Genomic DNA, 27,443 nt, shown 5'->3' on the forward strand with positions numbered 1-27,443 from the left:
ACGACGCAAGGGAAGCTATTGGCTACTGGCTATTGAACTTCCGTTTTTAGTCCCGTCTTACGTCATCACAGTCCAAATGAACGAACTTATGAACGAACTTTCAAACGGACTTAGTCCGTTGGTGTGTTGCCAAGTCCGTTCGTATGGAAAGTCCGTCGGAACTCCGCCGAAAGTCTGTCGGGATGACCATTGGACCTAGTCTGCCAGAAAGTCCGCTCGTGTGTACGCGGCATAACACTTAGAAAAAATGGTGTCTGAAGGGCCCACAGATGCAGATGCCTCTTCCCTTTTCTATATGGAAAAGTGAAAGCTTTGGTTCACTCAGAGGGATGTTTTCCAATCCTGGCCGTCCACCTCCCTAATATTCTCCTAATCGTTATATGTTTTCTTTGGCAGCTCCTGGAGTTACAGATGCGGCTGAATAATGACCAGATCCTGCTGGGACAGGCGCAGGAGGACAACCAGTGTTTACACCGAAGAATAGAAGAGTTGACAACTGAAGTGACAACTATGGAGAAAAAAGTAAGAACACTGCGACTGGCCAATGTAATGTAGCTGTGATTGTTGATGGGCTATTGTCACTCGAGATGCTCCCAATTTAAAGTGTATTAAAGCAAAGACTTTTTGTTTTGGATGGATTGAGGAAGTGTTAGAACCCCCTCTAGCCAAAATGATTTTTGGAGTTTTTTTATAGTTTAGGGAAATTACCCCTGTTGGTTGTTTTTTTTTTTCCTATCTGTGTGTGGGAGATTTCCCCTTACTTCCTATCCCAGAAACATAACAGGAAGTGAGAGGAAATGTTATTAAAATGTGAGACATCCTCTCAGAAAAAGAGAAGGCTTAAAAAGCTAGCACTCTAGCACTAAGGCCCCTTTCACACGACCGTTCTGATCAGTCTTTCAGGTCGACCTGATTGTTAGGTCTTTTCAACCCTATGGACCGACACAAGTACTGCCCACCTCCTGTCTGTTTACACCTGGCCCGCCCATAGAGCAGATCAGGCTTTGTCTGTGTCCTCTATGCTTAACCGCTTGCCGACCGCCTCACGCCGATATACATCGGCAGAAGGGCACATACAGGCATATTAACGTACCTGTACATTGCCCTTTAAGAAGAGGCTTGCGGGCGGCATGCACCCACTGCGAGCTCTTATCAGCATTTCCCCGTTCTGCCTAGCGACACTGACACTGATCACAACTGCCTGTTATCGGAAGCGGTGATCAGTGTCGTGTCACACATAGCCCACCCCCCCCCCCCACAGTTAGAATCACTCCCTAGGACACACTTAACCCCTACAGTGGCCCCTGGTGGTTAACCCCTTCATTGCCAGTCACATTTACACAGTAATCAATGCATTTTTAATTGCCCTGATCACTGTATAAATGTGAATGGTCCCAAAATAGCGCCAAAAGTGTCCAATCTGTCCACCATAATGTCACTGATCGCCGCCATTACTAGTAAAAAAAATGCCATAAAACTATCCCCTACTTTGTAGACACTTTTGTGCAAACCAATCCATAAACTCTTATTGCGATTTTTTTTTAACAAAAATATGTAGAAGAATACGTATCGGCCTAAACTGAGGAAAAAAATATATTTTTAATATATTTTTTGGGGATATTTATTATAGCAAAAAGTATAAAATGCGTTTCTCAAAATTGTTGCTATTTTTTTTGTCTATAGCGCAAAAAATAAAAACCACAGAGGTGACCAAATACCACCAAAGCTCTATTTGTGGGAAAAAAAGGACGTCAATTTTGTTTATGGTCCGGGCTGAAGTGGTTAAACACAGACTTGTCATCTGCCTGCTCTGATCTGATCAGGAGGGAATCAGTGGACAGATCGGTTGCTGATCACAATGTCCTCACTTTGTGAAAGGGGTCTTAACATCAAAGCACCACATCCCACAATTTTATGAAAGATCCAAAACCTCAGAAGTAGGCTGGATTTTAAGGTGCAATTGATAGCACATGTGTAATATAAAAATATAAAAAAAATATTTAACAAATAATTTATTGCTACAGGTAAAAGTATCATATGTATAAATTAAGTCATAACTAATGTCAAAAGACCGAAATTACATATGTATATGTGGTATAGCAGAAGATCCAAAGGGCTTGCGACTCCCTCCACCAAGAAAACAGCAATACACCACTCGTGAAGATACAAGTCCAAACTGCTTACCAGATTTGTTTGACCACTTTAATTAAAAAGTAAGTCAAACAGCGCCTGTACAGGTAATGCCTGCTCATATGGATGCTAGTGGAAATAACAATGGATAATATGTCCCCCTTCACAGACTCAGGCGGTGTATATGAAAAAATACAAAAAGATCCATAGCGTAATACTGATTTTAATAAAAATGTATAAAAAAACAGACAGCCAAATGGCTCCTTACATGGTCGTGTGCCTGACCCAGCACTGGGGCTGCTCGCCTTGAAAGAAAAACTTGCGCTCCAACCGAACGGCGTGTTCCTTCCGCAATCGCTGGTAAAGCGTGCATTCCAGGCCGTCAGACCGACAACCAGGGGGCCGGAAGTGGCGTCAGAGACGTGACCAGGTACCGCTCCGACGTACGTTTCGTTGTTAACGTCCTCAGGCGCTTCCTGTACAGTATTTCCTGTACAGGCACTGTTTGACTTACTTTTTAATTAAAGTGGTCAAACAAATCTAGTAAGCAGTTTGGACTTGTATCTTCACGAGTGGTGTATTGCTGTTTTCTTGGTGGAGGGAGTCGCAAGCCCTTTGGATCTGCTGCTATACCACAATTTATAATATTTGTTTCGGCGCTTGGATTATTCAAGATTTTTCCATTTAGAGACACGCTTATTGGGACTTTACTATGTGATTGGTTGTTCACTAGTCCTTATTGTATTTTATGTATTTTCATTATGCTTTATATGTTTAGTGATTAGATCACGTTTCTAATATTTTGTATCAATGTCATTTTGGTTATTGATATGGTTTGATTAATTTTTCACGTTCAGAATATTTAGCTAGAGTGCCCCTAAATTATTGTCACTATCTATTAAGGTGTTTTTTTCACTTGTATAGGGAGCAGCTTTTTTTGTTGTTTTTATCTTTTTAGCGCGGAATTTGCGCAGTTGAATTTCAATTGCTCCTTTCACATATGTATATGCTCCAAGTTTCAATTCTCAATTGTTTCATCCTCTTTCTATAAAATTTTGTTTAAATTTAGTTCCCACAAAAGCCTAGAATCATTCTTTTAGATTATTAATTATATAAATTATTATTTTATATAATATATACATAGTGCCCTCTGATTCATCTTGTTTTAAAAAAGGGGTTGTAAAGGCAGAATGTTTTTTAACTTAATGCAATCTATGCATTAAGTTAAAAGCCTTCTGTGTGCAGCAGCCCCCCTAACACTTACCTGAGGTCCCTCTCTTTCCAGTGATGTCCATGGGTGTCTCAGCCATCCGAGATTCTCCTTCCTGATTGGCTGAGACACAACATCGGCGCCATTGGCTAGCCAATCAGGGAAGTGAGGGGGCAGGACTGGGTTCAGGCTCCGTGTCTGAATGGACACAGGGAGCTGTGACTCAGCTCGGGTGCCCCCATAGCAAGCTGCTTGCTGTGGGGGCACTGAACAGGTGGGTGGGAGGGAGCAGGAGCACAGAAGAAGGACCCGAAAAGAGGAGGATCCAGGCTGCTCTGTGCAAATCCACTGCAAAAGAGGAGGTACTGTATGTATTATAACCATAGGTGTGCGCAGCCTATTGCATTAGGGTGTGCACCCCAAACTCAAACACATGTGTGTGTGTTTGTGTGTCTGTGTGTGTGTATGTATGTATTTAAAAATGTATTAAAACATGCGCGGTGTTAGTAGGGCAGTGGACAAGTCAGTAGGGCAGAGGTTGGTGGCAGTATTTTTATTTTTTTTTATTTTTACAATTGCAATTTTTTTTAAGAGCCCCATTTGGAGGCTTTGGTGAAGTATCTGCAGGGGGGATCTGCACTGCACAGGGTGATTAGGGTGTGCCCAGGCACACCTGGCACACCCCTGTGCATGCCTTTGAGTAAGGGATGAGTCCAACTCGAACATTGGCTGTTCGCCCGTTCGTCGAAAACTGAACATTATGGGGCGTACGTGCCAAATTCGAGCGCCCCATAATGTACTGCGGGAGAGCAGTGCATTGCTGTATGATGATTGGCCAAAGCATGCACATGACCTGCATGCTTTTGCCAATCCCAGCTAAGAGAGCCATAATTGGCCAAAGGCAGGGTGCCTTTGGCCAATCATGGCTCAGGGGGACTAAGTACATGTTCCACGCTATATAAAGCTGCCTGCATGTCGGCCCTGCATAGTGTGTTGTTGGCGTGGATGGAGCGAGAGTGTCATTTAGATTGAGGAGGCAGGCAGGCAGGTTATTCGGTTAGCTGCCGTGTATTTAATATATATATATATATATATATATATATATATATATATATATATATATATATATATATACAGACAGTCTCGTATACAAAGGTTATTCAGTTAGCTACAGTGTATTTAATATATATATATATATATATATACATAGTCAGTCAGTCTTGTGTGTGTGTGTGTATATATATATATGTATATATATATAATACACACTGCATCTAGTTTAGCTATATCTGACAGGCCATTCCTGGTGTACTTTTTATAATATACTTCAGGCCGTGCACCCATACTGCAGTTGCTACTACATTTCTGGTGGTATACACAATACAGTACACCCATAGCTGTTATTACACTTCTGTTGGTGTACACAGTACCGTGCACCCATAGTGCAGTTGCTACTACTTTTCTGGTGGTGTACACAATACATACAGTACACCCATAGTTGTTATTACACTTCTGTTGTTGTACACAATACCGTGCACACATAGTGCAGTTGCTACTACTTTTCTGGTGCTGTACACAATACATACAGTACACCCATAGTTGTTATTACACTTCTGTTGGTGTACACAGTACCGTGTACCCATAGTGCAGTTGCTACTACTTTTCAGGTGGTGTACACAGTACACAATACAGTGTAGTTTTGCTAAACAAAATTTGCAGCATGTCCGGGAGGCCACCAAGGAGAGGCAGAGACTCACAGGCCAAGCAGGGTCTCTGTCTACAGTCGACAGTGATGGTCGTGGACACAGTGCAGCCTCATTACGTGGCCGTGGGGCACGCTTGTCCTTTTTTTTCTGCAGCTGGCCGTGTTATTGAGCCACAACATGAAGAAGAGTTGGTGGAATGGATACCAAAATTGTCCTCATCCTTCTCATCCTCTGTCACTCAGGCTCAGAGTAGTTTGCCTGCCAATGCAACTGCTAAAGTGGCCTATTCCATCGGCTCCATGTCAACAGTCAATCCATCCCATGCAGCGATTTGAAGGCTCCGATGATGGTACCCAGGTTGAAGAAGGGAGTAATGTGAGCCTAGAGAGAGGGGGTGCCTAAGAAGGTCAAGAAACTGGTAGTCATGTTCCCCCAGCCAAGTTTGCTCCAGTGATGAGGAGGGAGGGGATGATGAGGTCACTGACTCTACTTGGGTGCCTGATAGAAGAGAGGAGGAGGCACATCTCTAACTAGGCAGGATGCCCTCCAGGGGGCAGCTTAAGGGCAGCCACCCTATTGCATCACACTGCAGAGCTAAGCAGGTACGCTGCTGACTCCCCGCATATTTTGAAAAGTTCTTTGGTGTGGGCCTTTTTTGACATGTGTGCAGCAGATTGCACTGTTGCTGTTTGCAGCATATGTCTGAAGCATATCAAGCGTGGCCAAAACAGCAGAAGCTTGGGCACCACATGCTTGACCCGCCCAAACTGTTTGACCACAGTGTTGGGTACATGCTCCAGGAGGATGCCCAGCATTTTGAAGTTTCTGATGATGGTAACCAGCTATAGCAAGGCAGTAACGTGAGCCCAGAGAGAGGGTGTGCCCAAGAAGGACAGCAATCTGGCAGTCATGTTCCCCCAGCTGCAGCATACTGTCAGGTTTTCTCCAGTGATGAGGAGGGAGGGGATGATGAGGTCACTGACTCAACGTGGGTGCCTGATTGAGAGAGGAGGGGGAAGAGAGAGGAGGAGGAGGAGGAGGCACATCTCCAACGAGGCAGGATGGCCTCCAGGAGCCAGCTTAAGGGCAGCACACCGACTGCATCACACTGCAGAGCTCCGCATGTGCAGGGTGCTGTTGTCTCTGTCCGTTATTCCAAAAGTTCTTTGGTGTGGGCCTTTTTTGAGACGAGTGCATCAGATCGCACTGCTGCTATTTGCAAAATATGTCTCAAGCGTATCTCACGTGGCCAAAACATCAGCCACTTGGGCACCACATGCTTGACCAGACATATGTCGACCTGCCATGCAGTCAGTTGGCAACAGCACTTAAAAGACCCACACCAAAGAACAAGGCAGACCTCTCCTTGCTCCTCATCAGCTGGGATCTCCAACCCCACTATACCTCGAGTCCTCTCAGAAACCTGCACTGAGAGGAATGAAGGTATAGAAATAGGTGTCCCAAGTACTTGTGGCCAATCTGCTAGCGGTATGCCAACATCCGATTTTAGCAGGCAAATTTCCCTACCCCAGTTGCTAAACCATCAAAAGAAATTCGGTCCCAGCCATCCACATGCTCAGTGTCTGAATGCTAGCTTGGCAAAATTGCTAGCACTGCAACTGCTGCCTTTTCAGCTGGTAGACTCTGCCCCCTTACGTGAATTTGTGGAATGTGCGGTACTTCAGTGGCAGATTCCCAAAAGCCATTTCTTTTCACGGAAAGCCATTCCGGCTCTCTACCAGCATGGGGAAGGCAATGTCTCGCCTCGTTGGACAGGGCGTTCAGCAGTAAGGTACATATTACCGCTGACTCATGGTCTAGCTGGCATGGACAGGGACGCTACCTTTCTTTCGAGGCGCACTGGGTAACTCTGCTGGCAGCTGGGAAGGATGCAGGACAGTATTGTTGAAGCTTGTTCCACCACCACGCCTCCAAAATGGTAGTTGTGATTCTGCCACAGCTCTCTCCTCCACCCCCTCCTCTTCTTCTTCCTCTATGCCCTCTTCCTCTGCAGATTTGTCCTCTGAACCAGCGGTGCTCCATATACGTTCAAGGGGCTACACAAGCACAGGCCAAAAGATGCCATGTGGTGCTTGAGTCGGTCTTCTTAGGGGACAGGAGCCACACTGGGGCAAAGATTCTGGCAGCTCTGCAATGGCAGGCTCAGAGGTGGTTGACTCCATGCCAGCTTCAGCCAGGAATGGTTTTATGCGACAATGGCACCAACCTCCTCTCCACCCTCCAACAGGGACACTTGACCCATGTTCCCTGTTTGGCTCACGTCCTGAATTTGGTGGTGCAGTGGTTCTTGAGGAGGTACACAGGCTTACAGGATCTCTTGAGACAGGCCAGGAAAGTCTGTGGTCATTTTCGCCGGTCATATAATGGCAGAGAGAATACAACCTGCCCAAGAACAGCCTCATTTGGGACATGCCCACCAGGTGGAACTCAACGTTGGCAATGCTGCAGCGGCTGCACATGCAGCAGAGGGCCATCTATGAGTACCTGTGTAAGTATGGAACATCTTCGGGAGGCCTTGCAGAAAGGTTTGTGCAATGCGTTTCCAGAGCCTGGGAAGTTACAATTTCCTGGTGCTGGATAACGTGTTGCTGAGGCTTTGTACAGTCATAGAAAGAGCGGTGGAGAAGGTGGCTGGCTGACCGATGCCTTCAGACGATTCTTCAATCCTCAGCAACAAGGTCTGATCGGTTCCAGCAACCATCACCAGCATCTGAATTACATGGTGCAGGAATATCTATGGGCAAGATCAGACTTGGAGACCTTTCCAACAGAACATCCACTGGGTTACTGGGTCTTGAGGATGGACCACTGGCCAGAGCTTGCTCAATATGTAGTTGAGCTACTGGCCTGTCCTGCATCCATCGTTCATTCAGTGCTGCTGGAGGCTTTGTAACTGATCACAGAGTGCGCCTGTCCACAGGTGCACTCTGTTGATAGGCTCACATTCCTAAAAATTAATCAGTCTTGGATCACCAGCTACCAAGCACCTGATGCTGATGTAACCAATTGAGTTTTCTGTGGATGTGGAATCCCTTGAAGACTGCATATGCTGAGTGACTATCCTATTATGCTAAGTGACCATCCTATTCCTCCTCAATCTTCATGATGATAGCTTCTAAGAATATTTTTGGTTCAGGGCACCACCACCACTGCCTAAGGACCAATTTTTCTGCCCCTGTTTAATAGGCACGTGTAATTACAATTTTTGATCAAATATTTCACAACAGGTCCCGTTCCAGCTCCCACCAAGAGTAACTGTGAGGACTTACAGTGTTGTGGCACCACCACCAAAGGCCCAAATTGTCTGCCCCTTTTTAACAGTGGCATGTAATTACAGTTCTTGATATAATATTTCACAGCAGTGCCCGTTCCAGCACCCACCAAGAGTAACTGTGAGGTCTTACTGTGTTCTGGTACCACCAACACCTAACGCCCAATTTACCACAGAGTATATAGGGCAGACTGTATAGTATATACAGGCCATCCCCTATTTTCAAACATCCGACTTACAAACGACTCCTACTTACAAATGGAGGGAGACAACAGGAAATGAGAGGAACTTACCCCTAGGAAGGGAAATTTTCTCCTGTAAGAGTTAATATGGGAAAAATGTGTCTCCACTAATGCTTTATCACCAATCCTCGTTTCCCTAATAACCCAAAATTTTCAAAATCCAATTGTCATTGGGACAGAAAGTGAGGTGCAATCTTCTGAACAGGGGAACAGACAGCTAAACAAATGTTACAGGGGTGATAACCCTTCCCTATGTTATCCAAAAAGCTTAAACATAGATTTTTTGGCTGGAGCTACACTTAAAAAATTTACCTGTTCTGCTCATCCCTAGCTATGAGTATAAAATGTTTGTTATTTTCTTAGGAAAAAAAACAAGCCTTTATAAGCACTTTAAATTGTATTATAACAATTATGAAAAGCCAAAAAAGCAGCTGTAGTTACAGGGATTTTCTGAGGATATGAACAAATTTTCAAAATAAGTAAAAATATTTCAATGATACAAATTTAGCGTTTTGTGTAAGCGATTAATGCCATGTAATACTTAATGTAATGAATGTGACTTTAGTATTCCTTTTAAAGCATTAGCATGATTTAAATAGTAAAAAATCTTACACCATACAATATACAAGTGTCCTATTATCACCACTGATTAAAAAATAGTGAGGCTCTGTAGGTATAAAAACGTGATTGATTCCTATATATAAAGTGAAATCCTATGTCCTTATGTGTATAATAAATGTTTTTCTGTGTCTATGCAATAAATGTGATGGTTGGTAAACCTAGTTTATCATTATATTGGCATCAACTTTATATACAATTCATACAATTAAAGTGACTAGAGTGCATAAAATTCAAAAACAGGTCCCCCTTCCCCCTGAAAGGTGCCAAATGTGGCACCAGAGGGAGAGAGGAAGCAAATAAGCAGAATTTCCACTTTTGGGTGGAACTTTAAATATCCCTGGCTGACATTCTGTTTGCCTTTAGAAGAATATTTTGATTGTCAGAAGGAGGGATCTTTAAGCTGGCCATACATTATACAATTATCTTATTCAATTTTCTTTAGCTTTACCTATAACTATGTAGTGCATAGGCCTGCCTGATTGCATACAAATTGAAAGTGTTTAGGTGTGACCTCATATTATATGATTTTGATAAAACTAAAGGAAAATTGTACAAGGAAATTGTATATTGTATAGTCAGCCATAGGGTCTTATCGTAATCTAAGCTCTATCGCTTACAAATCTATTGGCGGTCCCTGATCTTGGTGGGCTCAGGAGAAAATGCCCCCTTTCCCCACTTCATTAGCACATAAATGTTTCAGCTACTCTGACCTTCAGTAAGAAATGGAAAATAAAGATTTGAAGAATAAAGACGTTGAGGTCTGCTGTCTACAAATCTGATGCGTTAGCCACGTTCAGCTAATTTGGGAGGAAAGCATTTAATGGAGTGCGAATTAAATGTGTGAGATGTTCTTGGAGATCAGCACACAATGTTCCGGCAGCCTGGCCTTCGGGGAGAATGTTGCTTCTTTGATCTGCAAAAAAGGAGGAATTGTCCAAGGGGCCGGTTTGTTATTGAGGTCGTAGAAATGTCAGCAAGCGAGCATTCGTAACCTTAATGCCAAATTCAAAGTTTTTGGCCATAATTTACAACGTGAGTGGTATTGGAAGGTAAATAATAAACTTAGTTAATGCTAATTGCTATTTTTAGTTTCCTAAGGGCAATGCTTTTTGATCTTGCTGGAGCATGCAGTATGGCTCCTTCTCAGATTCAGACTTGATACACAGTATCACACAATAATTAATGTGACTGTCCCCTCCTATAAGGCCTTGAAGTAAATCTAAAGCCAATGTTTCATTTTTTTTACATTTTGGATGACATAGGAAAGTGTTAAAACCTCTATCAGTTTTTTTGACTATTTGTGTACTACTTGGGATATTTTCTTTAATTTCCTGTGTAGCAGACACAACAGGAAGTAAGAGGAAATCTCTCTAAATGAGGGATATCCTCTCTTAGACAGAGAGTCCCCATTGGAAGGTGTTCCTGCTCTCATGATAACTCATAATGTTTTAAGTTCCCATCTCTTGTAGTCTCGCTGATGATCACCAAGACAAATAGAGACAAATCCACCTGGATGTGTTATAAGGGGGGGAGAGATCCTGGACACAGGTAGTTTTTGACTTTAATGCCAGCCAATAGCTCCCGCTGCTATTAATCTGCTCTTTGAGGAGGGAGAGAGTGACGAGAGACGCTGCTTTCGAGCACATTGCTGGATCGTGGCTCAAGTAAGTATAAGGGGGGCCTTGGGGGGGGGGGGGGGGACCTGGATACAGGTTTATTACTTTAATGCAGAGAATGCATTAGGGTACAAAAACCCTTACGGATTTACTTTACAACCTACTCCCACCCTCATTCTAAGCCCTATGCTAAGAGAGATAGTTACCTAATCTAAGGATGCTTTGGTCATGTGGTCTCCCCAGCAGCCGTCTTCAGGGGAGAGGAGCTATCAGTGACTACGGCTGCAGAGTCTGGGTAGTGATGTCACCCATAGACCCATTGAGGGGCATCTACTCTTACTTATAGTTGGCACTGGGACCTGATCACGTGACCAGACTAGAGCTCCCTTAGATTAGGTAAGTGCATACATCTTTCTTGTACAGAGTAGTTAGCATACGGCTTAAAAATTAGGTGGGAAAAAGTTTAAGTTTAGTTAGGCAGGCCATACACAGTGCAAAATTATTTCCTGCAACCACGGGTGCCCCCTCCTTCGGACTCCAGATGAGGGTAAAGGGCCAATCACAGCGGCCCTTTACCATGTTCTCAGCTGTCAGCCAATGACAGCTCATTACAGAATGTAAACACAAGCCAGTTATCGGCTTTTCTTTCCTCATGCTGACAGTGTGATGAGAGAAGAAGAAAGCCCATAATGGCTTCTGTTAAAGGCACATTGGCACTGATTATCAGTGTCCTGATTATCAGCGCTGCCCCAACAGTGCCCATCAGTGCTACCAATCAATGCCTACCAGTGCTGCTAATCAGTGCCCACCAGTGCTGCCAATCAGTGCCCATAAGTGCCTCCTCATCAGTGTCACAGATCAGTGCTGCCTATCAGTGCCACCACTCAGTGCCCTTCAGTGCCGATCAGTGCAGCCTCATCAGTGCCGATCAGTGCAGCCTCATCAGCGCACATCAGTGAACGAGAAAATGTACCTGTTTGCAAAATTATATAACAAAACTATGAAAAGCTTTTGTTTTTTGTTTTTTTTCAACATTTTCAGACTTTTTGTGTTTGTTTAGCAAAAAAGTTAAAACCCAGTGGTGATTAAATACCACAAAAAGAAAGTTCTATTTGTGTGAAAAAAAATGATAAAAATTTCATATTGGTACAGTGTTGCATAACCGCGCAATGGTCGTTCAAAGTGCGACAGCACTGAAAGCTGAAAATTGGCCTAGGCAGGAAGTGGGTAAAAGTGCCCATTAAGCAAGTGGTTAAAGATAGTTTTGTTCCCCCATGTGTGTGTGTGTGTGTGGGGGGGGGGGGGGGGTAACAAAGGAACATGATTAAGTATGGAAATAGTTGCTTTTGTAATGAACTATAGGGAGTATTGATGAAAGTTTAATATCCATTTAAAATCGAAAAGTGATCACAGTTGTGCATCGTGACTCACACTGTCATTTGTAATTAATATAATTGATAAGAATGAGCTAATGCATTATGTTGGCCAGCATACAGTAAGCCTCTACTGGAAGCTGCATGCAATTCACAGCTTGGACATTGCTTTGTATAGAAAGGCAGATAATTATTCAAAATGGACTCATCCAGGATTGATTTTTCATTACATTATAACATTATTCCAGACAATGACAAATGAAGCAAAATATTATGTTATCTAATTAGTGAACTGCTGCATGTCCAAGATATATATATATATATATATATATATATATATATATATATATATATATATATATATTAGACATATTCCCTTTAAGCAAATCAATTATTTTAGTTAGAAATTTCCAAATTCTCAGATCTAAGCCCCAACCATGGTAAGCTGGGTTGTTATATTTGGCAGCTATTGAATGATGACAAAGCTTTTATCTTCGAATCTAGGACAACTTGTATTTTTAGAACAGCAACAAGAGCAAAAGTTTGCAGACTAACTTTTTAATGAAATGCGGAATGCAGATTCATTTAGGTCATTCTGATAATATGCAGCAGGTTTGTAAACCAGGACAACCTTGAGGGGGGCACCTGCCCAGCCCGAGTACTATAGGAGAAAGTCTCTATCTTCTGTAAAGGGGACACAGAATATGAAATTGTGGTCTGTAAAAGTTGAAAACTTTTGTAAGTGGGGTTTGTGAAAATTCTGTATAGAAAAGTTTAAAATCGAGTAAAGTTGGCCATACGCTAGTAGATTTTCATACAGTCCATTACTTTTAACATTTGATATTAGAATACATGTAATTTAGTAAAAAAAAAAAAAAAACATGAACTATTATAAATTTGAGAAAAAATTTTCATCCTGCGGTCAAAAACGATCATCAATTTGACCCCACTAATATTTTGCAAACCAAATTAATGTATGGCCACCTCTATGAGGAGGCGGAAAACTCCTTGAGAACAATTGCAAAGGAGATCTCTACTCCTCCCTGGATTAGTCACTATTTGAATGGATTCCTTGTGGGATGACAATGACATATGCTGCTATACAGAGGAGTGACAGATTTGGCCTGCTTGCTAGAAGAAACATGTCTTTATAAAAGTTACCTATGCTCACCCCAAAAGATGGGGGGGGGGGGCGCAATGATACTGCCAATGATTGATAAAGCAGCAATGGCACTTAAAGCGGTGTTCCGGCCAAAAAAAAATATTGATTAAATGCCAGTAGCTACACATACTGCAGCTGTCAGCTTTTAACAATAGGACACCTACCTGTCCTGGAGTCCAGCGATGTTGGCTCCGCAGCTGATGTTTCCATCAGCTGTCGGTTGCTGCCTCCGCCATTGCGAGTAAGGGTAACCGGCAGTGTAGCCTTACGGCTTCACGCCAGGAACCCTACTGAGCATGAGTGAGGCCCTGCTCCTCTCTCCTACTGGCCTGGCACCAGGAAGAGGAGGAGGGAGCCCTGCGGTGATGTCACAGGCCGCAGCCTGGACTCCTGGAAGTGGGAACAGGATACCTGTCAAAGAAACAAATGAGCGGAAGTTCCACTTTTGGGTGGAACTTAAGTTTAAGTGTGCTAAATAATGCTTAAAGCTTAACTTAACTCCCAGCAGTATTAGCTTCTGAAGGTAAAAAGTATAGCATACACATATAATGGGGCTTTCAGGGGTCAAGGGGGATCACTTGTGGAGGAATACCAATGGTTATATATTGTGTGTGTGTATGTATATGTATATATATATATATATATATATATATATATATATATATATATATATATATATAAAACTCTCTGTTCGGGAAGTAAAAAGTCTACTAGTTCTTCCAGCTGTGTATCAACCTGAAAGTGAAATGTTCTTTTGAACTGTCCGGGTTCAGCGCTTTTCTTTTTGTGGCTAATCAATTAATAGAGCTGCCTACCTCGTGTCTAGTCTGATAGGAAAACTAATTTTCATTTGGTTTGCAGCGTTGGGCAGGGTACTCAGCGTACAGAAGTCCTGATATCTGCATTGATCGCAGCAGAAATTCAGAGATAATTTAACTGCGGGAGATTGATCTACATACAGTTATTGATCATCTCTATAAACACCAGATGCTTTATGAGTCTAGCACAGTACGGACACATTTCTGGATTTTTTTAGGTAGAAGCAACAGATGACTTAAAGTGAACCTGTCATGGTAGAGATAAGGGGCACTGCCAGTATTTTTGCTGTTGCTAGTTCCTTGACTCTCATGTTCATTATATGACTTCGCTGCTTAGTGAGAGGCTGAACCAAAAAAAAAGCATGCAGCCATTTTTAAGAAGATCGAGGCTGAAAGAATAATGCAGGCAGCCATTGCCTACTTCACTTTTTAACATTCAGTACTTTTTCTGCAAATCAGGAATTCTGACCTAGGACAAGTATGAAGATTAACACAGTAAAAGAAAAGCCAGATGTCCTTATCTGTGTACTTCTGAGCATTGAAGCAAGAGGGTCAGTCTGATAGCCAGGCAACTAGTATCTTCAGTAATAGTCATCAGCAATAGAAGCCTACATGTTGTCACAGGTTTTCTTTAAGGCCGGGGTCACAATGCTCCGACAGGAAAGTCCCACGACTTGCCATCAGACTTTGCCCTGCAACACTGGTCAGACATCGGTCAGACTTTAATGAACACGATCCGATGTAAGATGAGAGCAACTTGGATCTGATATGGATTTGGTTTTTTTTCTTCATACATTTTGCAGTGCTAGCATTGCCTCTGAGCATAAATCTCACGTCACAAGTCGGATCATTTAAGATGCTGATCCGACTTGGATACGACTTACATTCATTTCTATGGCTAAAATTGGACAGAAGTCTGACCAAAGTAGTAGTGCAGGAACCTTTTCCAAAGTTGGACCGACACAAGTCAGACCAGTTAAGATGGCTCTAATAGGGAAACATTGATTTTTACATGTCATGTGACTTGTGCTCTTGAAGTCGGAGTGTTTGCTGTATCAGTGTGAACCGGGCCTAAGTCAGAAGTCTCAACCTGCATGCCTGTTGTTCAGGATCAGTGACTCAGTAGTGAAGCAGTGGGATGGACATCACAGCTAGAAAACTAACAGCTCCCCTGTCGTTACAGATTCACTTTAAGGCTTTCTCTACGTGCACAATAAGCTCTGAAGTGTAATCCTCAGTGTATCACTTCTTATATTGTGCTGCTACTGCTGCCTCCTGAACTGTTCTTTGATCCTAAGGTCATTTTACATTAAGGCCTGCTTCACACCTATGCATTTTTTAGTACCTTTTCAGTTTTGCATAAACATACTACAGTCCATTTACCATGGTTTCCTATGGGTCACGTTCACATCTGCACATTTTATGAAAAGGGCCAGGGACTATTTTCTGTTTTTTGGTGCCATAGACTTTAAGGCTAGATTCACACCTATGCATTTTTAGTGATACTTGCATTTTGCAGATTTGCACTACAGAATGTGTTCCATAGGAAACCATGGTACATGGACTGTAGTGCAAATCTGCATAATGCAAAAAGCACTAAAAATGCATAGGTGTGAATCCAGCCTTATGGATCAAAAACGTTTATTTAAAAACGCAAAATGCACCTGGAATATGCAAACTGCAAACTTTGAAAGGAGTGCATTGCAACCACCATAGGTGCATTTGGAAAGTGGTTGCAGCACAGTCCTATTGACTTTAATGGGCATGTTTGGCAGCCATCTTGTTAAAATGAGGGTGTCACAAAGCAAAATGAATGCCCTAGATTGTATTTTCCCATTCGGCACCAAGCTAAACAACAGATATGGGCGCTGCTGTTGCGACACAAATGCCTGTTTTTTTTTTTTTTACGGTGACCTTCTGCTCCTGTGAATGAGAATTAAAGGAGTAGCCTGGTCTGTACAGAAGTATCACTACAGCTCCTAATATCAAAGCTAATTAGGGAGCTAAATATAACTAATTAGCAATTTTGTATTTGTTTATGAAGATGGGAGGGGCTGTGTATATGTAAATTAGTTAAATCTTTGCCATCTAGGGTAAAAATGAGATGAATTTAAGATTATTATTATAAATGATTTATATAGCACCAACAGTTTCAGCTATTTTTCACCAATTTTGCCACTCTACTTATACTTTGACAAAAACATTGCAATCGTAAATCCAAATTTACTCTCACTATTGTCCTGTACTCTCAATTTCAGTTTATTTTAAGAGTCTCTAATATGAAAATGACTTCCCTGTCTGTACAAGCTGGATGCGTCTCTTCCTCCCATCATGCTCCATCTGATTATTGAGGTCGGCGGGACAGCGTTTTGTTTTTGCTTAATCCAAACCGTCCATGAATTGCAAGATCCAGTTACTAAAATTAGCCCAATAAATTCTTCCCCATGCAATGTACACACAATTCATTATATAAGCAAATATTAATAGGCAGAATAAAGGTGTGACTCATGGACTCACGCTGGCCAATTAGCAGTATGAAAACGAAGCCAAGAAGAATAGAACACAGAGACAAGGCTCAGATTATTCCTGTGCTCTGCATATCAATGTACATATAAAGTGCTCCGGGGTGATGACTGTGCCGTACATCTCAGATGTACAAAATAATTTTTTATTTATTATAGGTATTTATATACAGCACTTTACATATTGTACATTTACATCAGTCCCTGCCCTCAAGGAGTTTACAATCTAAGATCCCTACCTCACATGCATCCATACAGGCACATGTATACTAGGGCCAGTCTACCTAAGAGCATTTCTTTGGAGTGTGGAAGGACACCAGAATACCCTGGAAAAAGCCACACAAGCACAGGGAGAGCATGCAAACTCCATGTAGATAGCGTCCTTGCTGGGAAATTCGAACCGAGGACCCAAGTGCTGTAAGACCACTGAGCTGCCCTTTGTGTTAAAAACTTTTGTACCTAAATATTTGATTGGCATGGTACAGTATAATCATACCTAATTCACATAGTTCTGTTCTGATTGTTTCATCCTCTTTTTACATCTACTTGTTCTGGTTTTAGAGCCTTATATACAAATTCTACTTCTTAAAAAGCTATTTTATACTCTAAATGCACAGACAATGGTACTACATGTAAAATGTACCAGGCATGTATTTAATAAATAAAGTTTCACACAGAAAATATTTTTCCCAAAAAGGGATATAGGGCATCCACATAGAGTGTGTTGAAAAAACACACTGCAATGTGCGAAAAACACACTCCAAGACACACTATAGTGTGGGATTTTTTAAAGTAAATAAAAAGCAAAGCACTAAAATCTCATAGAAGCTTTAACATGTCAACGTAATTTCAAATATGATTTTTTATTTTTGTTGTCAACGTAATTTCAAATATGATTTTTTATTTTTGTTTCCAAATAACATTTTATTCAGTATGTCTGCGGTACATAAAAAGAAAATAGTATTACTACACTTATTATGCTAGAAAAGAAGGAGCAATGATATCCTTGTCAGCAATCACTGAAGTCTTCATTTAGCTCAAATATGATTTTTTATATTTTTCCAGTTGTGCTCATTTATTGCTCTGCGGGTTTCTGTAGAAGAATACAAGTAGCCATTTTAACACATGCATGGAGGCATGGTCCACTGTTGTCTATGGGATGTACCCTGCAAGGGCTGCTGTATTGTGTCCCAGGTTCTTCTCCCACTAGTGCAGCTGTAGCCAGGCAAACAGTAACATTCACTCCTCTGACTCGGAAGGAACAGTCCAGGGGTTGCTTTTTAATAATTTATTGCAAATTAACTTGGATGGGATTTAGGGAAGCGGTGAGGTACTCCAGCACACTTTAGAGGAATGTGAGGACACTCTTCCCTTTGCAACTCCTTTGAGCAGCAGGACATCAATTGGACAGCTCTTGTTCCAAGCCAGGCCTATTTTTCAAACTTGTTGTTTACAAGTTAAAATCATTTTCTTTTGCTAGAATATTACTTGGAACCCCCAAACATTATATATTTTTTCCAGACACCCTGGAGAATAAAATGGCGGTCATTGCAATACTTTATGTCACACTGTATTTGCGCAGCGGTCTTACAAGTGCAATTTTTTGGGAAAAAAATACACTTTTTGAAATTAAAAACAGTAAAATTAGCACAATTTTTTTCTATATTGTGAAAGATAACCTTACACCGAGTAAATTGATGCCCAACATGTCATGCTTCAAAATTGTGCAATAAACTTTGACCCTTAAAAATCTCCATCGGCAATGTTTAAAGTTTCTACAGGTTACAAGTTTTTGAGTTACAGATGTCTTTGCTAGAATTATTGCTCTCGCTCTAACGATCAGGGCGATACCTCACATGTGTGGTTTGAACACCGTTTTCATATGCGGACGCGACTTACGTATGCGTTTGCTTCTGCGTGCGAGCTCGGCAGGACGGGGCGCTTTAAAATATTTTTTTATTATTTATTTTACTATAACTTTTTCATTTTTACACTGTCTTTTTTAAAAATACATTTTGGGTTACTTTTATTCCTATTACAGGGAATCACTGCAGTAATGTAGACAAAATTATTTCCCATCGCTCTACCCAGATGTACAGTATGTTGGATTAGTGGTGTGGGTTCTTGCTACGGCTAAAGCTCCTGCAAGCCATGTGCATGAAGTGTAAGATGAAAGCCGGCATTCCACCGTGGGACTGTACAGAACACTTTATTAGACATTGGGTAAAATATCCATCAGTGCAGCTTACACATTTCTGTCTGCAAGGGCCTCAATCATCAGCTATGATTAAGTCCCTTACGGACAGAAACTGCATTGATGGTGCCTTTACCCTATGTCAAATAAAGCCTTCTGCACAGTTCTGCGGTAGATTGTTCGCTTTCATCTTATACTTCAGGCAATCACTGGAGTACATGTAGATAGGAAGTTGCTAGAGGAGATCAGCAGCACTAAGCAGTGCTCTAGCAATCAAAATGTCATTCAGTTAGGGGTTACATCTACTATAAACATGACATATCAGCATCTCTTTGGATGTGCATGATTCAAAAGGCTTACTCCAAGTCTGCAGCTTGTCTCCTCTGTGCTTTTGTTTGTGAACACTTGCTGTTTTGACAGTTCACTGAAGGTGTTTGCTGTATATAAATCATCATTTTATGGTTCCAGCTATTAAAGTGTTACTAAACCCACAACAGTAAAATCAGTCTGTATATGCAGTAAAGCATACTTGTTATACTCACTGTGAAACCTAAGGGGTTACTACTCCTGTCTTCTCTGATCCTCTCCTTCTTCCACAGTCCCCAAACCATCTCCTGATAGAACAGATCCCTGGGGGCAAGCTGCACATGCTCAGTTTTGGTGTGTATTGCTAGAGTGTTTTTTTTTCCTTGGGAGGGTGCGTGTGATCAGCACAGGACCAATCAGCACTGTTCAGACAGAGGGTCAGGGGTCCTGCAGCCTCATAGGACAATCAGGGGAGAATGAAATCTCCCCCTACTAGCTTTGACCAGTGCTCTGCTGGACACTGATAGAAGCCACAAGACTGCTATATACTGCTGATGAGAAAAGGCATTTATCAGTTTATATTTACTAAAACTATTACAACTGTTACGTGTACTATGGGAGAACAGATATAGTGAATGCAAGGTCCTGGGTTTAATAACACTTTAAAGCAGGGGTCTCCAAACTTTTCGAACAAAGGGCCACTTTATTGTCCTTCAGACTTTAGGAGGGCCGGATTGTGGCAAGCAGGGGCATAAAGTGTCACGGCCCAGCATCAGTGAGAATAAATATAGCCTCAGGATTGGTGGTCAATAGGAGTATTCCCCCTATTAGTAGGAGGAATAGTATTCCATCGTTGGTATCGGTGGAAGATATAGTGCCCTATTGTTGCTGTCAGTGAGGTATAGTGCCTCATATCAGTGGATGGAATTGTGCCCCAAGGGCCACATAAAGGCTAGCAAAGGGCCACATCTGGCTCTCGGGCCGCAGTTAGGAGATCCCTGCTTTAAAGGCATGACATTTGCCAGGTATGGAGGAAAGAAGAACATCTTATGTTCAATTTTATTTATAAAACATTTTATTCCAAAAAGTACCCTTTATTAATTGGGACTATTGTAGGTACAACATATATGTGAACTCATGTATATAGAAATAATATAAATAGCTTTATTAATAAAAACACATAAAAAGTTAAATGTAAAGGCAAATATAGAGAGATGGGATTATAACGGTGCTATCAACAATGGAAACATAACAAATTAGATAAAAATATCAATTGTTTTTATTAATACAACAAAAAAATAAAACAAGAACCAAAATATAGAAAGAAGGTTAAAATCAATAGTAGAGCTACAATAGCCAAGTGCACGCGCACTTAATATGAACACAGCGACAAAAGTGGGAAGCTGTTGGCACGGGCTTTACACGCATTTATCCCCGAACTACTTGACAAACACGGCACCAAGATCTACGAAACAGAAAAGTTGGCCGACGCATTCAGGCAATACTATGAATCCTTGTACAATCTTCCGAGAAGGCACTCCCCCGAAATGGGCACCTCTAGGAGGGAAGAAATATGGGAATACATCACGAGATCAGGCCTCCCCCGCAGCCCTGAAGAGGAACTGACAGACCTCGACAGTCCCATTGAAGCAGATGAAGAGGTTATAGCACAGTTGAAACTGGGGAAAGCGCCGAGCCCAGGTGGCTACTCCCCGCTGTAATATAAGACCTTCGGTCCCCTTCTGACCCCGCACTTCCTCACAGCATATAACACTGCAGGCGAGGGAGGGATCTTGCCAAAAGACACACTTAGAGCCCATATCGCCGTGATTCCGAAGGAGGGGAAGGACCCCCTGCTATCCCAAAATTATAGGCCGATCTCCCTCTTAAATGCTGATCTAAAGATCTTCGCCAAAATATTGGCCATGCAACTGATAAGACACATACCCCACCTCATCCACTCTGACCAGGTTGGATTTGTCCCACTGAGGGAAGCCAGGGACAATACGACCAAAGCACTAAATCTAATTTATGCCGCCCGGCGTTGCTGATCCCCCCCTCATGCTCCTCTCCACCGACGCCGAAAAAGCGTTTGACAGGGTGGACTGGACGTTTCTGTCAGAGACGCTGCGTTTTATAGGCCTGGGGGAAAGAATGCTGCACTGGGTGCAGGCTATATACTCTCACCCCTCTGCTCAGGTGAAGGTCAATGGCCATCTTTCAAATGCATTCGAGATCACTAACGGTACACGCCAGGGCTGCCCTTTGTCACCCCTCATCTTTATATTGACCCTGTAGCCTTTATTAAGGACCATTAGGAATAATCCGGACATTACAGGTCTCCACCTGACCCAAAATCGCACTTCACTTTTTTTTAAAGCGGTGAATCGAGCCCTAGTTGAATTTCTCTGGACACAGAAGCCACCTCGGTTGGCGCAATCTATTCTCGGACTCCCCAAACTCAGGGGTGACATGGCGTTTCCGGACATCAGCCTCTATCACATGGCTTGCCACCTAACCAGGGTCCTGGACTGGTGTCGTCACAGGACATTAAGGCAGTGGGTGGTGGTGGAACAAGTTCTGGCGGGGATACCGCTTGAGTTCCTCCCCTGGTGTCTAGGAAAAATCCCCCAGCGGATCGTGGACCATCCCACAGTGGGGGAAACTAGTAGATTGGCCCTGAAGGCTTTTTGGGACTTTTTGTTGGCGCCATCACCGTTGCCACTCCTACCCATTGCAGGGAATCCAGCATTCAAGCCCGATCTGCATGACCCCCAGACCCTGAGAACAACGGGAAGATCACAGGCGCGTGACTCATCTGGGGGGGGGAGTTGGCTGACAAGACAACAAATTATGAACGATACAGACCTGGCGGGATTATTGTTCTGGCAGAGAGTCCAACTGTCACACTTTCTACGATCCTTACCCCCCCCCATTGTTGTTTCAGAGACCGCTCACTGATTTTGAGAGGCTGTGCCTGGACAAGTCTACTCTATCCCATGCAGTCTCTTTCCTGTACCAAATGCTGATAACACCACCAGATGACAGCAGACCCCCATATATTACAAGATGGGAAGAGGAGTTGGGGACGAAGATGACCGAGGAACAGGTGGCCAGAATCTTCCTGTTCACCTACAAAACCTTGATATGTGCCAAACATCAGGAAGCAGGGTTCAAGGTGCTCACTTGGTGGTATCACACCCCGATGAAGATCCACAAAATGTTTCCCCAATGCTCGAATCTGTGCTGGAGATGTGGGGAGGAGATCGGTTCCCTCCTCCACATCTTCTGTTCATGTCGCCTTATACAACCCTACTGGTCTGAGGTTAATAGAATCATTCAAAAGTTTACCTATAGAGAGATACCGAAGGACCCGGCCTTCTTCCTTCTCCACCATCACGACATTCCCAGTAGGATGTACAGGAAATCTGTCCTCCCTCTTTTGGTCACAGCTGCCAGGGGATGCATCCCGCTCTACTGGAAACAGGAACAGCCACCCCCAATTGCCACATGGCTTAAAAAGGTGGCGGACATTAGTGCGTTGGAAGACTTGGTAGCTACTGATAAAGGCCTGCATGAGAAATACACCAAAAAATGGTTTTACTGGCACAAATGCAGATACTCTGAGGAATACAACAGGCTAGCTCTCAACACCTCGTAAGAGGGCTTATCTTGGACAACCACATCCGCCTGCATGCCTTGTGAGACGACTGATTCTTTGCCCCCCCCTTTTTTTTTGTTCCTCCTTATTCATTCTCCATTCGATCTGCTGTGTTCCCGCCTTCCCTTTTCTCTCTCTGTTCCTTCTGGGCTTTCCTGGAGTGTAAAAACAAATAAAAATGCGGTCTATCCACAGCAATAAAAAAGTAAGGGGGGAAATGTGACGCACGGGGGGGAGAGACTACAAGATCCACTTGTTGGATTTCTCGGAACTCAAGCAAGGTGAACTCTGTTAGGTTGACTAGAGATACTGCAATGTTCTGAAATTGTCCTGCTCCCAGTGTATGGAACTTTTTATTTGCTTTCTATATATATCATACCGTGTGTCTGTTTCCTTCTGCAAAATAAAGTATTGTAAAAAAATATATCAATAGTAGAGCATATACAATATAAGTGTTGGGTTGCTGGCGACTCGAAGGAGAGAGTGGTCACAGGTGAGTGTTAATTCCCAATAATAGTCCAGCTCTAACATAAAATATTTTTTATTTTATTTTATGTTAGAGCTGGACTATTATTGTGGTGGTCTCATATTGTCCCCTGAGGAAGCCATCAATGGCGAAACATGTTGGAAATTAACACTCACCTGTGACCACTCTCTACTTCTCCTTTGGGTCGCCAGCACCCCAACACTTGTATTGTATATACTCTACTATTGATTTTAACCTTCGTTCTATATTTTGGTCCTTGTTTTGTTTTTTTGTATTAATAAAAACAAGTTATATTTTTAACTATTTTGTTATGTTTCAGTAGTTGATAGCACCACTATAATCCCATCTCTCTATATTTACATTTTAATTTACTGGGATGTGTTGCATGACATCATAGAGCCACTCAGACTATACTCTTTAGTTTACAAAAAAAAAGTTATTTAAAATACGATACGGCTACATCATACATGTGTAGATTTAATAGTGATTACAGACAGCAGTGTGGCTACATCATACATGTGTAGATTACATAGTAGCAATTACAGGCATAGTTTTAATTTTTGTATGTGTTTGTATCAATAAAGCTATTTACATTATATTTATATACATGCGTTCACATGTATGTAGCCAGGTCCCGGGTCCCCTTTGGTCTAATGAGAACCTCCAGAGTTAGGGACAACTGACATCTTCCTGTGTAGAGTGGGTTACAATGCATGGTGCGTGTAATGCAAGGTAGGTTCATGGGCGCCAGACACTTCTTGAATGAAAAGAGATTTATTTTCTCTTGAACAGAACTGTGGGATAGAGGGTTTAGGGCCAGGACACACTTAAAGCGGGATTCCACCCTAAAGTGGAACCTCCGCTGATCGGAAACCCCCGTCCGGTGTCACAATTGACACCTTTCAGGGGGGAGGGGGGTGGAGATATCCTATTGCGCGGCGCGGCTCGCGCATGCGCAGTAGGGAACCGGGAAGTGAAGGCGATTCGCTTTACTTCCTGATTCCCTCACCTCGAATGGCGGCGGCAGCAGCCGAGGCCCGAGCGGTCGATCGCCCTCGGCTGCCGGCATCGCTGGAACCTGGGACAGGTGAGTGTCCATTTATTAAAAGTCAGCAGCTGTAGTATTTATAGCTGCTGGCTTTTAATATTTTTTTTTGGGCGGAATCCCTCTTTAAGTAGTTGCAAGTAGTTGCAATGGTAATTAGCACAATCTGAGACTTCTATAGGTAGACAGCCATGCAGGGAAAGGCATCCAGCAAGACACCACATCTGCATGTGTAGGATCGCTGTCTCCTATGGCACAGTCTTATAACAGTTTCTAACGCAAGTTGTAACGAACTTCTGTAGTTCCTCTACAATCACCTCTTTTAGATCTTCACTCCACTGAGCTTCCAGTCTCTCTCACTAGACTTGCTGATCCACAGCCACTGGATCTCCTGAGCTGTTCCAACCTTCTCACTGAGTATCTTCCTCAAGCATTACCCCACTGGCTTGCTTGGTCCGGTCCCTAGCTTGGGACACAAAGCTGCTCTGCAAGCGTCACTTCCACTGGCTGGGACCCTAGTTTGGCACTCACAGATACTCCTCAAGCTTCACCCCACTCTCCTGCTTGGTCCCTGGCTTGGCACACAAGGCTTCTCTGCAAGCGTCACCTTCGCTGGCTGGGTCCCTGGCTTGACACCTGCTTAAGTTTCCCATTTCTTCACTGTTGGTGAGAATAGTTCGGTATTCGATTCAGCTACTCACTGTGGTCCCGGGTAATAAAGTGGATGGTCTTTTAGTGGCGTCAGCTTCCCTTCTACCTCTGACCACGACAGGTTCTCTGGCCAGGAGAACCGTTACTTACGGTTGGACTGCAGTCCCCATGTCCCAACCGTACGCTGCTCTCTTGCTTCTGGATAGGCCCTCAGACAGCCTAGCAGCCAGATGTTCCCAGGATAAACCTCAAGCTCTGGCCTAGCAGCCTGGGGCAACACAAACACATCCACCCAGACAGCCGTACAGGTGGCAGAGAACCATGATCACCTAACCTCACCCAAATAAATAGGCTCTTCCAAGGAACCAAGAAGATCCCTGCCCGTTGGCTGAGATTCCCTATCTATTTCTAATCTGTCCTTGCAATGCCCTTGTCTTATCTATTGTCACCAGATACCCGGCCATCTAGTGACAGTAAAGAGAAGTGCAGCAATTACAGAATTAGGGTAGAATCAATTGATCCCCTAACAATTGGCCAAGGTAACTATGTCTGGCAGGCAAATGTACTAGCAAACCTACCTAACATCAGGGTGCTACATGAATGTTGTGCCTACAATAGTCCCAATTAAGAAATAATAATTGAAATCACAGTGTCAGGTTAAAGCATTGTTGAAAAGAACACATTCATTTGTTTGTCATTTGTTGCTTTAGCTTGTAAATATCAATATACTTGAAGGTCTGCTTAACTGCCAGCCCCCATCACCCAAACAAAATTAGCAGTAAGAAATAAACATTTAAAAACTAAGATTTAACAAAAAAAGATAAAAATACTCACCTTTGTCCTGGTTTCTGGGAGGCAAGGCTGATATCACCATGCCTTACCAGGAGACCAGAAGGCAGAAGTGAGGGGAGAAGTAAGTTTTATGTACAGCTTATGTGTTTGGGTGGTGGGGGGTTGGCAGGGAACCTGACTTTCTATTTTCATGGAAGGTACTCTTAAAATACAGGTTATATTTTTATAGAGTAAAAAAGAAAAATGTAGTATGGTGGAGCAGCCATTCTCAACCAGGGCTATATGTGTAGCACTGACCCCCAAAGGAACTGCTGAGTTTGATTGGGCCTGTACTCTGATATTAAACCCCCACTGAATTGGCTCAATCCCCTGGACACAGCTGTGGTGCAATGTTGGTGTAAAGCTAATAGTAAAGGATAACCCCACAATGTGCAATATAACAACAGTATACCTTTGTTATTACCTGGGTATCCGATGCTGCACCTACAGGAAAAGGAACAACACTTCACACCAATTGTACTTAACCAGAAAAGTGCCTTTACTGGAACTGATGTAAAATAGTAATTACAGTATTTGCACTGTAACACAAACATAATGCAACAGCACAATAGGCATTCACAACAGTTGGTGCATATAGAGTTGTCTTAGCCCTTGTACACACGGTCAGACATTCCGACAACAAAATCCATCGGATTTTGTCTGACGGATTTTGTCCAAAACTTGTGTTGCATACACACGGTCGGACAAAGTTGTCAGAAAATCCGATCGTTCAGAACATGATGACGTTGATTCGTTACAACGGGACTACGTTCAGGCTAGTAGCCAACAGCTTTGGTCTAGGAATTTGATCTGAGCATGCGTGGCACTTTGTCCAATTGGAATTCTCTACAAATGATCGGACAAGGTCCGATCAGACCATGTTGTCGGAAAATTTTATAGCCCAGCTCTAAAACTTTGTCGGTCGGATATTCCGACGGAAACAGTCCGATGGAGCCCACACACAATGATCCGACAACATGGTTCGATCGGACATTTTCCGTTGGAATGTCCGACCATGTGTACAAGGGCTTAGATAATCCCCGAAATTGTGTCTCCAATTGGGACTAGTGCTCAGAGTGACAACGCCTAAACTCTGGGCACCTTCCCATTTCCAGCTCACTCTGGTAATCATAGGAATATAAACCTGATAAATAAAGTACAACACAATTACTAGGGAGCTCCCCCTACTTTGAAAGGATGCAAGGCCTTGCAATGAGAGATACAGTCTTTAGTCTTCTGTCTTCTGCTAGCTATTTGTGTTGTAGAAATTGTAATCCAACAGTTGAACAAACAAGGATTAAAGTAAGGTGAATGTAAGAACTATTCTTGTAGTGCAGTACACCTGTAAATGCCTCTGGTGCAATTGGCTTTGAATAACACAGTGTCAGTACTACAGTGAAGGGTAGGCTTGAGGCCTGTTTAAACTCAGTCCTTTTTAATAAGATTTCCTCTGTGGGACTGCAGGTCCCAGCAACACTGTGTTAAAAATTCTACGTGTATAAAAGTGCATTAAGTATTATGGGCGGCAGCCCTCTCACCAAACTGGGTCCAAACAGATGGATGTCTTGGCTCCACA

The 27,443-nt window shown here is 42.8% G+C and overlaps 1 protein-coding gene across 3 annotated transcripts in view; it reads left to right on the forward strand.

Moving 5' to 3' along the window:
* LMNTD1 (lamin tail domain containing 1) overlaps nt 1-27,443 on the forward strand; it is a 213,294-nt gene that overhangs the window by 78,206 nt on the left and 107,645 nt on the right. For all 3 annotated transcript variants that reach the window (XM_077469094.1, XM_077469095.1, XM_077469096.1), the window contains exon 7: nt 397-522. In XM_077469094.1, coding sequence (XP_077325220.1) covers nt 397-522 — 126 coding nt within the window. The remainder of the gene's footprint in view (nt 1-396; nt 523-27,443) is intronic.

Source organism: Lithobates pipiens, unplaced genomic scaffold (assembly GCF_037356315.1).
Source record: "Lithobates pipiens isolate NorthernLeopardFrog02 unplaced genomic scaffold, aLitPip1_a1.2 Scaffold_8, whole genome shotgun sequence".
Taxonomy (NCBI): Eukaryota; Metazoa; Chordata; class Amphibia; order Anura; family Ranidae; genus Lithobates; species Lithobates pipiens.